Source organism: Ananas comosus, linkage group 7 (assembly GCF_001540865.1).
Source record: "Ananas comosus cultivar F153 linkage group 7, ASM154086v1, whole genome shotgun sequence".
NCBI classification, from domain to species: domain Eukaryota; kingdom Viridiplantae; phylum Streptophyta; class Magnoliopsida; order Poales; family Bromeliaceae; genus Ananas; species Ananas comosus.
Genome location: NC_033627.1, coordinates 5,084,080 through 5,096,736, shown reverse-complemented (window position 1 = coordinate 5,096,736; position 12,657 = coordinate 5,084,080). Strand labels below are relative to the sequence as shown.

Below are 12,657 nucleotides of genomic sequence, written 5' to 3'. Positions count from 1 at the left end.
ACAAAAGCGATGAATCATTCACCACCTTCTTGAAAACTATTTATTAAGATTTTTTAGATTGTTAAAATTGTATGTGATTTGTTGAAATTTGTATATACTCGTTAGGATTATATATGAAAAATAAAAAAAATAAAGTTGTTAGAATTGTGCGTTGTTGTTTGATTGTTAGAATTTTATGGATAGATTATTAGAATTTTTTTCATCATTAAAATTGTATATGATTTGTTGAAATTTTTATATGATTGTTAGAGTTAAATGGCAAAACAGAAAGAAATAATAAAAGAGAAGGATAATGAATAATTTATTATTTTTGTAGAAAATTAGAAAGGTGATAAACGATTTATTATATTTAAGAGAAAATTTCATAGTATTTCCTATACGGTAAAAGGAGAATTAGTTCGTCGATTATTTGTTTTATAGGATTATTTATTTATCTAACTAATTAGAAAATTCTGTAAGATTATTTTGAAAACAAAAGAAAAAAAAAGGGTTCTACTTCTACGAGCCTCTCACGCTCACCTACGTTATCAGATGGGGAACTACTGTGCTGTAACGTACTCACTAGCAGTGTCTCACTACCCACCACCAGCACCATGGCATGTTCGGTGGGTGAATAAGATTGTGTGGTCTCTCTCTCTCTCATGGCGATCTCCTCCGCTGCCTCTCCTCGCTTCTCTACTCCCCCTCACCACCACCACCACTTTGTTATCGCCATTAATCGATCCCTCACACAACCCAAGCTTCCACACCCCTCCACAAAACCCATCTCTTCTCGCCTCTCTTCTTCTCCTTCCTCGTTTCGATCGATTTCGGGGCCCAATTTCAGCAGCAAATGCAGATCCTGTGGACGGAAGCTACCGTTTTCCATTCGGGTACCTCAATTTACCTCAGAAATTTGCAATCTTTTGTGCTTCGATTGCTTCTTTTTTTTTTTTTTTTTCCTTACCTGGGATATCAGATTTGCTTGCGGCGATGATTTGCCTCAAAACCCTTTTTTTTTGGACATTAGTATGAAAGATTTGATAAAGAATATACTAATTAAGAGCAAATAGAATACATTTGTGCGAAAGAAAATAAGTAATTTTTTGAAGTTTTTTGATGCCTTCACTAATTTAGAGACAAGGATACAATTAATGGAGAGAAGGAAAGAAACATAGGAGGTAAATCAACCACTTTGAGCTGAATATAGGCCTACCTACCATGAGAATAGTGTTTGATTTGAGGATTTTCCCAAAAGAATTTTGATTCTAGGTGTTATCCTCTCTTCTTTGTTTGGTTGGAAACAATGGGTTAGTTAAACAAAGGCCTCTAAGGTAATTATTTGGATTAAGATAAATCACCTCAGAGTTGGAATTCATTATGTAGAAAGATCATGACTTCAAAAAAATTTTAAAAAAAATCATGGCTGCTAGAATGTTGCAGTGGAAATAAAAGGGGGCAAATTCTTACATTGTAATCACCAAAGAAAACCTCGATTGCCCATAAGTTATCATCAGATGACTTGTTCTAATATCCAAACAGGCCCTATGTAGCCTTTGATAATGCTTTAGTTGCTTCGAAAAAACAGGCTACACAATTGGTTGTTTCTAGTCTAACAAGCACAGGAATATACAAAGTACACATGTTCCAAGTGTCTTCTTGAATGAAATGAGCAGATACGACAAATTTAAACACGTGAGTAGATCAAATTTTGATAAGTTATCATCTATCAAAACGTTGCTCCTTCAAAATTTTGAAAATAGACATATATGCGACCTGTTCTACTTGTGAGGTCCATTCCCGAGATGGATGCAGCATCTATCTACAATTTACCTTGAGGTAAGATAGTATTGTTAGACCTGCTAGATAAGTTCTACAATTGCATATACATTACTTTCTAATACTTGTTCTTTGTTTAATGTTTCGGACTTTTGGAAGCATAATTATTACAACATACCGTACTTTCCCTTGCTAATCATTCCCAAATGTGAGTTGGCTATATTTTTTTTCTGATTCAGAAAAAGGAGTATTTTACAAATTAATCATCTTAAAGTAGAATTATTAAGGCTTATAATCTCCAGCATTCTTAGGTTCGAAGCCTCTTGGTTATAGTATTATTCTCAAAGGAAACAAATTAATCACCTGCTTGCTTGCAAAATGGCTATATCCTCAGTTGACGATGGGTTACTCAGGAAAGTAAACAATTGAGCAGTACGTTAGCTGACTTTTTGTGGGATTTTGGGAGTCCAAAAAATTTGTCTCTAGTAGATAAGCCTGCAATGGTTCACCGTAATTGAGGTTCACTCAGGAATCTAATGGTACAGGCATGTTCTCAAGCTGATGCTGCTGGCTCCAGCCCATTGACAAAAAGTTTCTCTGAGTTAAGAGATTCATGTTGGAGATTTCTTAGGCCCCATACTATTCGTGGTACTGCTTTAGGATCCATGTGAGTGCCTGAATTTTAGCTATAGTACAAACTAGAAAGTATTATATTGTGTTACTTCAGCCTTGGAAGAAATGTCTAAACTTTTGACCCCTCTACATTATGTCTTTTATCCTATCTTCTTCTGATGGCAGAGCATTGGTTGCAAGAGCGTTGATAGAGAACCCAGATCTGATAAATTGGTGGTTGACATTTAGGGCATTCTGTGGGCTTGTAGCCCTCATATGTGGCAATGGTTATATAGTTGGGATAAATCAGATTTATGACATTGGGATTGACAAGTATGCTCCTTGCTCTTACCTTTACTTTTAGGCCTACCTTTCTTTCTTCGTCAGCTAATCCGAGCTCTTGGAGTTATTGATCAGTCAAATTTTCTATTCTTTAAACATGTTATTTTATACCTGTCATGTTGTATAATTTTCTCTATTTTAATATATGGTTGCAGAGTAAACAAGCCATATTTGCCTATAGCTGCTGGAGATCTATCCGTTCAGTCAGCATGGTTCTTGGTTCTATTCTTTGCAGCAGCTGGACTTCTGATCGTCTCATGGAATTTTGGGCCGTTTATCACTTCTTTGTACTGCCTGGGACTTTTTCTTGGCACCATATATTCTGTTCCTCCATTTAGATTAAAGAGATACCCTGTCGCTGCATTTCTTATTATTGCCACGGTATGTTTACACCTTTCTTTCTCTGTTTTCTCTGTTGTCATGTCCTGAGAGAAGATTACTCTAATTGCAGTAGAAAATTACCTATTGGCTTTTATTGATGTCGCGCCCCAACCCGAGGTGTACAAACGCCACATACCTGCTAAACTAACAAATATGCAAGGCTACAGAATCAGACAGAAACTAGAAAAAAGATGATTACCAATTTTCCACTAAATTCAAATAATCAAAAGATGATAACATCTGTAAAACTAACGCTTACTACGAAATACAAGAAAAATTCGGTCCACAGAATACCATACGTAACAAAAGTGGGTACGAAGAAATAACGAAACAAAAATAGATGACAAACGATCATCTACGTAGTCCAAAGATTCACATCCGAAAATACTAGATATAGAAACAAAAGGGACTAAAATCAAACACTAACTATTTAATGTTCACTCGGTCTCAGCCCTGCGCGACAAATTAGTCTCGGTATTTGGGTAAGCAACTATACACCACATTAGTCTGATTAAGCATACAATACAAATAAATAAATGAATACAATTAATTCAAGCGACTAGTTTTTAATTTGCAAAATTTCAGAAAATAAGAATTATCAAAACTTAAAATTTAGGTCGGATTGAAACTATAAATTTACGAAGCATTTCTCTTTTAGCAAATAAACAAAATAAATATTGAGTCTCCGGCAACTAACTGTATCATATGATCTGTTGACGAAATTCAGAAGCACCCGAAGGCGCAAACAGAATAGAGGCACCCGAAGGCGCAAACAAAACAAAGGCGCAGATAGACACAGGCACCCGAAGGCGCAATATAAAGACGAAGCTAGCTTCTATAACAGAATACATGTCGACATGGCCAACATTGCATAGCAGTATACCAAGAGATATCATAATTCAAAATTTATCTAGTCACTAATTTACATAACAAATTATCAAATTTCAAAAATTCTTTTTCCTAAAGAAACTTGTCAATCACAGTTGAAGCTCAATTTACAGAAATATTTAATAATATGTTTAATCCTTAATTTTAAAATCTACAAAATAAGATTTTCACACAACCAAAGTATTTTCCCAAATTATTTTACGAAAAACTTACGGGTATCCGGTCACTCACCTTAAAGCAGCTTCGTAGCTAAAAAGCTAACCGGTCGACAATCGCATAAAAAATCAATTATCGGAACCTAAAATAGAGAAATAAAATTCTGTATTAGCTGCTCAAAATAAAATTACAAAGAGGACATATATTTTATATAGAAGACAAGCTTATACAAAAATTTAAATTCGAAAAAGCTCATATAGGTTGACAAGGTTGATTACAATTGCTTACAAATAGATCGGGACGGAGCACGAAAGAGATTTAGAATAATGAACTCGAAGAAACTGAATTAACAATCAAGAGAATGAAGAGTTTCGAAAATTAAACTATTCAATAAACACGATAACATGAACGAAATTTTAAATAATAAATGAAGGATCCAATGTCCGAAAAGGAGAGTTTTCAAATGTTGAAACATTAATTGACAATTGACAATTAGAGGGGATCAAAATTAGAAACAAAAACAAAGTTCGCCCTCTCTTAGGCATTTTGTCGAATAGGTAACGAGCATTCCAAAATATGTAGAATATGCGAAGTTTACGCAACTCGATCATATAGAGGATACAAGATATGAAATTAAACAGTTCAAACGACAAAGATTAGATACATGCAAATCAAATTTTGATGATATCAAATTTCAATCATCATAAGACGAGTATTGAAAATAATAATATAAGGATGAACAATGAGGTTGGATGATCACAAGATTTGATATAGAGGTAAAAATGAGAGAAAAAGAAAAACCTTCTCAAAACGGTGAAGGCGACGACAAGATGCCGTCGACAGCGAACCAAAAAAAATAATAATAATACAAAATAACGGCCGATGAGGATTACGGCGGAGGCGGCTACGAATGACGGCGACGACGGTGATTGGAATGACGATGTGCGCGCGCGAGTGGGGGGATGGCGTATGGGGTCGAGTGGGGAGAGAGAGATAGGTTGGTTAGGGTGCACAATATGCTGCCAAGTCCCTCAAAAATTGATATTTACAAAGAAGTCCACAGTTTAAAAGAAAATAGAACAAAACAAAAGAGATAAAGTGATATGTTAAGTTTAGAGGACTAAATTTCTTTTTAGGAGGGGAGGATGTAACACCCTTGCACTTTATCCCTTTTGTTTTGTTCTATTTTCTTTTAAACTGTGGACCTTTTCATAAATATTAATTTTTCAGAGACTTGGCAGCATATTGTACATTTAAATCTCTAATTCTGTTTTGATTCCCATTCCTAACCTTAGTTAATTCGCGTTTAATACGCGAATTATTCGCTTATTTTTTAATATACGAATTAAATGGCGTTTTTCGTATTTTCCCGAAAAGTTCGAAAAAAAAGGCGAATTTTTCGTAAAAAATAATTATTCGCGATTCGCGAATAATTCGCCCAAAAAACCGGCGATCGTGGTCGCGGACTCACGGCCGAGGGTTGAGTCGTCACCGCTCGCGTCGTCGCCGCTCGCGTCATTGTCGCTCTCGTCGCCGCTCGCGTCGTTGCCATCATCGTCCTCCGCCGCCCTCGCCGGCGCCGGGAGCAAGGGCCGCGGCGGCTGATCCCATCTCCTCGCCCGAGGCTCTCCGCAGAAAAGGAGAATATGAGCAGTAAAAAAAAATCGGGGCTTTTGGATGCATGGATGCCGCGCGGTCCACAAGGCTATTTCAGCCTCGTGGACCGCATGAGGGGGAGGTCCACAGTGGACCTCCCTCTCATATATATATATATATATATATATATATAATTTTATTTATAAATATGTATTCATATATATTTTATTTATATATANTATTAATATATGTTTATTATTAATATATTATTAAAATATGAATATATTTAATCTACATATAAAAATTATAATAATAATATATGTAGTATATTAATTATTATATATTTATTATATACCCGAATTTTTGATTCCGAATTTTTAATTGGTGAACATATAATATCCGTATAAATCACGTATCCGAATAATTACCGAATCTGTTATTTAGCCGTATTTTTCAACGAATTTAAAAATTAGAAGACGAATTTTATCTGAATTATACCCGTATCGAATTTTTGCCGAATCCGAATTAACTAATTATGTTCCTAACAGCACCCTAACCAAACTATCTCTCTCCCCCGCTCGACCCTTCTTTCCACCTTGCGTTCGTACGCCATCCCCCACTCGCGCGCACATCGTCATTCCGATCACCACCGTTGTCGCTGTCATCCGTAGCCGCCTCCGCCATAATCCTCATCGGCCGTTTTTTTTTATTTTTATTTTTTGGTTCGCTGTCGACGGCATCTTGCCGTCGTCTTCACCGTCTTCGAGAAGGTTTTTCTTTTTCTCTCATTTTTACCTCTATATCAAATCTTGTGATCATCCAACCTCTTTGTTCATCCTTATATTATTATTTTCAATACTCGTCTCATGATGATTGAAATTTGATATCATCAAAATTTGATTTGCATGTATCTAATCTTTGTCGTTTGAACTGTTTAATTTCATATCTTGTATCCTCTATATGATCGAGTTGCGTAAACTTCGCATATTCTACATATTTTGGAATGCTCGTTACCTATTCAACAAAATGCCTAAGAGAGGGTGAAGTTTGTTTTTGTTTCTAATTTTGATCCCCTCTAATTGTAAATTGTCAATTAATGTTTCAACATTTGAAAACTCTCCTTTTCGGACATTGGATCCTTCATTTATTATTTAAAATTTCGTTCATGTTATCGTGTTTATTGAATAGTTTAATTTTCGAAACTCTTCATTCTCTTGATTGTTAATTCAGTTTCTTCGAATTCATTATTCTAAATCTCTTTCGTGCTCCGTGCCGATCTATTTGTATGCTCCATCCCGATCTATTTGTATGCAATTGTATGAGCTTTTCCGAATTTAAATTTTTGTATGAGCTTGTCTTCTATATAAAATATACATGTCCTCTTTGTAATTTTATTTTGAGTAACTAATAGAGAATTTTATTTCTCTATTTTAGGTTCCGATAATTGATTTTTCGTGTGATTGTCAACCGGTTAGCTTTTTAGCTACGAAGCTAGTTTAAGGTGAGAGACCGAACACTCGTTAGTTTTTCGTAAAATAATTTAGAAAAATACTTTGGTTGTGTGAAAATCTTATTTTGTAGATTTTAAAATTAAGGATTAAGCATATTATTAAATATTTCTGTAAATTGAGCTTCAACTGTGATTGACAAGTTCTTTTAGCAAAATTTTTTTTTGAAATTTGATAATTTGTCATGTAAATTAGTGACTGGATAAATTTTGAATTATGATGTCTCTTGGTATACTGTTATGCAATGTTGGCCATGTCGACATATATTCTGTTTTAGAAGCTAGCTTCGTCTCTGTATTGCGCCTTCAGGTGCTTGCGCCTCTGTTCTGTTTGCGGCTTTGCGCCTTCGGGTGCCTCTATCCTGTTTGCGCCTTCGGATGCCTCTATTTTATTTGCACCTTCGAGTGCCTCTGAATCTCGCCAACGAATCATATGATATAGTTAGTTCGGAGACTTAATATTTATTTCGTTTATTTGCTAAAAGAGAAATGCTTTGTAAATTTATAGTTTCAATTTGATTTGAATTTTAAGTTTTGATAATTCTTATTTTCTGAAATTTTGCAAATTAAAAACCAGTCGCTTAAATTAATTTTTGTATTCATTTATTTATTTGTATTGTATGCTTAATCCGACTAATGTGGTGTATGGTTGCTTACCCAGATACGGAGACTAATTTGTCGGGCGGGGCTGAGACCGAGTGAACGTTAGATAGTTAGTGTTTGATTTTAGTCCCTTTTGTTTCTATATCTAGCATTTTCGGATGTGAATCTTTGGTGAATCTTTAGACTACGTTGATGATCATTTGTTATCTACTTTTGTTTCGTTATTTCTTCGTACCCACTTTTGTTACTTATGTTATTCTGTGGACCGTTTCATAATAAACTTTAGTTCTGCTTGTATGAGAATTTATTTGATTCTAGTTGAAATTAAATTGCTGGTCTCATCTTTCGACTCTTTGGATTTATAAAAAATTTTATATTCATCATCTTGCTCGTCTTTCCTCTAATTCTGTAGCCTTGCATATCTACTAATTTAGTAGATATGCAGCATCTGTTATGCCTCAGGTTTGGGGTGTGACAATTGATTATTATGCAAGTCCATACTCCCTCAGATATTGAGTAATTTAACTTGTTTAGGGGATGTGAAACTTCTTAAAGAATGGAAAAATAGCTAGGTTTTTTCTTCTTTTGCTCCCATGTCTGTTAAATGAAGGCAATAGAGGAACATCAGGAGTAAATTCTACTGGAAACTAATTCATTTTTCTTTTCCAAAATGTGTTTGTATGAACTTCTGTAATAAGTTTTTTTGGAACTTGAAATTCTGTTATCAGGCAGTATTTTGGAACATGAGTTTGTCTTATCAGTATATTTGAAGGGTTGCCTTTTACTCATCCAAGTTTTCTCACTCTAATTGATTAGGTGCGTGGCTTTCTTCTCAATTTTGGTGTATACTACGCTACTAGAGCTGCACTTGGGCTTACATTCCAATGGAGGTAGAGATTTATTTACTAACATATATTTATATTTCACTCATTAGTTTTCACGGTACTAAAATAAAATGTGACAAAGTAAGAATGAATGTACATGAACAAAAATGGTAAAGATTTTCCTTTTCATCTCATTGCAGACCTATGTCAGAGATGATCGTGATGTCTAATGCCATGTAACGTCTTTCTATCTGCAGCTCGCCTGTTGCTTTTATCACAGCCTTTGTGACACTGTTTGCCTTGGTCATAGCCATAACCAAAGATCTACCAGATGTTGAAGGAGACCGCAAGTGAGTAACTAAACTTGGCGTTACAGGTTTTTATTTATTACATATGAAGAATTCTAAGAATACTTGGGCTTTTCTTGAAAAGAAATAGTTGATTAATGGTGCCCTTCTCATTGCTGTCCTTTTCTCTGTTGTGGATATTTTGATCTCCTTCTAAGGTAGCGTGAATTTGATTTTGGAGGAAAATTGTCTTGGTATGCATGAGAGGCCATTAGTTATTATATGACGAAATCTTGAAATTATTTTCAAGTTAATGGGCATTATGCGCGATAGAGCATGCTTTTTATAGGTCATATCTGAGTACCAGTTATAAACATATCAAGCATTTCGATATGGATGAAAAGAAGCTGACTTACGTTCTAATGTGAAATTTTTTGGGCTTAGATGACCGGGAAGATAAAGATATTGTCAAAGATTGATACTTATTAGGATCATTATAGTGCTTCTAAAATTATGCCCTGCCAATTCCTCTTAAATGCAGATTCATAGACTAAGCACAGGAGTTAATTGTTATATGAACTGAGACAACTCGAACTTAACAATGGATGAAACTATGCAGTTAATAATGCAAAAAGTTAGATTCTGCGGAGGCATGCTTTTCTTGGTATTGTATTCTTGCATGCCTACATTGGCCATTTCTAGTATAACGTATTTATTTATTTATTTTGTAGGTTTCAGATATCAACATTGGCGACGAAACTTGGTGTCAGGAATATTGCATTTCTTGGTACAGGGCTTCTGCTCGCTAACTATGTCGCTGCTATTGTTGCAGCTATTTATATGCCTCAGGTGAGACAATAGCTAGGGATTGCTTGGGGCTCATTTCATTGCATCTAGGAAGAAACTGGCTTTATAATCCAATTAGGAACCAGCTTTATAATCTGAGATATTGATATTTTATGGCTTGTTTGGCACTTGTCGTATTATAGATGCCTACTACGACAGGTAATAATATACTCAGCCTCCAAGTTATTTTCAGGGTATAATAATATTCTCTCATAAGTGGAATGACTTGTGTTAACAAATCATCACTGTCAAGACATCGTTAAGGACTAAAATCAAACTTCTAGATTTAATCACAAAAAAGAATTCTTTGTGCACAAGTTACCTCCGGATAGCTTATTCCGACATCCAAACGGACTGTTATGCTCTCCTGGCTTGAATGTGTGGGAATCTGTGTAGATAGTATTGCCTGGATACAGATATTGTTTGGGTACTCTCATCCGAAACTGTATGCTGATATCTATGCATTTGAAGTATTGAAAGTAACAGCTTAATTATCTAAATTCTCAATTATATATTTCCTTAATATGCTATGTGCTAAGTTACAGGTTATCCAAAATTCCTGTGAGAATGATAATGATAGAATCATAGAAACACATCTCATATTGGTGTACTTGCCCATGTTAAATAAATATGGCTCTAGACTTTCAGGATCTTCTAGAAAAATAAAGTAGATGTGTATATTGGAGGCTTACTTTCCAATCTGTCTAATCGGATGCCTTGTGATGTAGCTAGCAGATGACAAAATTTACATAAAGCGGTTTCTTTTAAGTTTTTTCACATGATTTCTGCTGCTGCCTCCTTTGTGGTTTCTTTGTTGTGCTTAAATATATTCCTTTACATTGCAGGCTTTCAGGCGCAACATCATGGTGCCCACTCATGCTGTCTTTGCATTGGGTTTGATTTTCCAGGTTTGTTTTATTTCTTTTCTAACCTTAGTTTCATCTTAATTTTTACCATTAATTTGGTTTATGCTTGTTTTGTAAGTTTGACAATATCATTTTGACTTGCTCTTTTTGTTTTATATCATGTTCAGGCATGGGTTCTAGAACAAGCAAACTACACTAAGGTATTATTTTTCTCCATGAATCATATATTTTTCTAATCCATTATACTTGTCAATCTTCTTATTCAAGATGTGAAATAACTGATATCATTTATCTAAGACCATCAAATTTCACATAAGTTGCCCGTTGAAAAAATAAATTGAAAACAAACAGCAAATACTAGAGAGCCTTAAAAAATTACGCAGTTTAGGGAAAGCATGATTATATGTTTGCACGAAAGGATGGCGTGTAGTTAATAATGATGAGCATACTTTTGAGCCATGTCCTATGCATAGTGAAACGTCCCGATAATAGCGTCATTTCGATCATTTTTAAGATGATATTGGAGATTTGAAAGTAGAAGCTAACCCCTTTTTTCCTCACATATTCATTTTCTAAATTAGCATATAGCAAATAAGAACATAATTTCATGCACTAAATCTGCTGAGAAGCAGACTGCAAAACCTTATTAGCCTTCATGCACCGATTTACTATACAGACTGGTTGGTAGCAACTAATACTTTTGGATTGCCGAAAACCTGAAGCTATTAGTTTCCTAGTCTAGCAATACAACATCAGAAACTTTTTAAACTCCTTTCCCACCAAAACTCTTTGCCTCCGGCAACTATTTTCCGCAGTTTAATTTACACGCAACCAACCATGATGTTATTTTTCTTTTTTTCTTTTTTTCTTTTTTTTTTAATATAGCAAGTGATATATATCCTTACTGCTGCAAAAATTGATTATTGCAAATAATTTCGTTTTGTTTCTTTTCTACAGGAGGCGATTTCACAATTCTATCGCTTTATTTGGAATCTGTTCTATGCTGAATATATTATATTTCCATTGATATAAAGAGGTATCTCTACCAGACTTTTTTTTAAAAAAAGATGTTTTTCTTTTTCCCCTCAAAATGGGATTATCTGATTGAAGTTATTATCCTCCTTTTGCAGCTTGAAGAACCTGTTAAAGGAAGTTATTAGAGAGAACATATCAGCTTTACTACATCAATTGGCATGTTGAAATCTTCTATAAATGCAGTAGTGAGCTTGGAATGAATGAGTTAATGAGGTTCCCTTCAAAATTTAGAAGGATCTTTTGACATTCGGCGCACATTAGAAGAGTTGGTTCAAGTTCCTCTCTTATTTTGTCCCTGTGATCTCATGTCAACTAAATGGAAAAGTAAATGCGAGATATTTGTACAATATTTAGCAGATCTTTTTGACAATTATGTTATTTTTTTTTGGTTAGATGCTTTGTATATATATATATATATATATATATAGAGCAGGGCTGTTGTGCTCTCAGGAGCACGGAGCCCTCCGTGCCCCCTAGTCGTTTTTGACATTAGGACTTTCGAATCGACGATCGGTCTAAAAAATAAATTTTACGATTTTTTGATATTATTTGCCTAATGATCGAAAGGTTCAAAATCAACGGCTAAAAATAAAAATTTTACAAAATGTAATGATATGAGATTAAAATCTAATAAAGATGTTGATCTTATTTTATATAGTATAAAAAATTTTCTACCAAATTTTACGTGATTTAAATTTTTCAACATTGCAAACGGCTCACCATGACCACAAATTAAAATTATATAGTTTTGAGCTCCTTCGATTATTACACAAATGATATCGAAAAATTACAAAATTTACTTTCTTAATACTTCAAACACTCTAGACCAAATCTAACAGAGTCGATCATTAATTCAAAAATCAGAACCTCAAAAACAACTTGAAAGCACAAAAAATTTCGTGCTTCTAGAAGCATATCACTCTCTCTCACTCACTCTTCTCTCTCTCTCTCTCTCT

The 12,657-nt window shown here is 34.5% G+C and overlaps 1 protein-coding gene across 2 annotated transcripts; it reads left to right on the top strand.

Moving 5' to 3' along the window:
• Window positions 517-12,093, top strand: LOC109713400 (probable homogentisate phytyltransferase 2, chloroplastic). Of its 2 annotated transcripts, XM_020237461.1 has the most exons (11): window positions 528-872; window positions 2,304-2,425; window positions 2,557-2,703; window positions 2,868-3,093; window positions 8,660-8,733; window positions 8,925-9,017; window positions 9,686-9,803; window positions 10,646-10,708; window positions 10,834-10,866; window positions 11,624-11,702; window positions 11,797-12,093. In XM_020237461.1, the coding sequence occupies exons 1-10, from the start codon at window positions 642-644 to the stop codon at window positions 11,696-11,698; spliced, it is 1,182 nt and encodes a 393-aa protein (XP_020093050.1). In that variant the 5' UTR covers window positions 528-641; the 3' UTR covers window positions 11,699-11,702; window positions 11,797-12,093. The 2 variants fall into 2 exon arrangements, with proteins under 2 accessions (XP_020093051.1, XP_020093050.1); XM_020237462.1 differs by lacking the exons at window positions 2,304-2,425; window positions 2,557-2,703 and having other exon boundaries at window positions 517-872.

Coding starts and splice junctions, on each gene's coding strand:
- LOC109713400 (XM_020237461.1), top strand. CDS start 642: ATGGCGATCTCCTCCGCTGCCTCTCCTCGCTTCTCTACTCCCCCTCAC. Junction 873..2,303: donor AGCTACCGTTTTCCATTCGG/GTACCTCAATTT, acceptor CTAATGGTACAG/GCATGTTCTCAAGCTGATGC. Junction 2,704..2,867: donor TATGACATTGGGATTGACAA/GTATGCTCCTTG, acceptor ATATGGTTGCAG/AGTAAACAAGCCATATTTGC.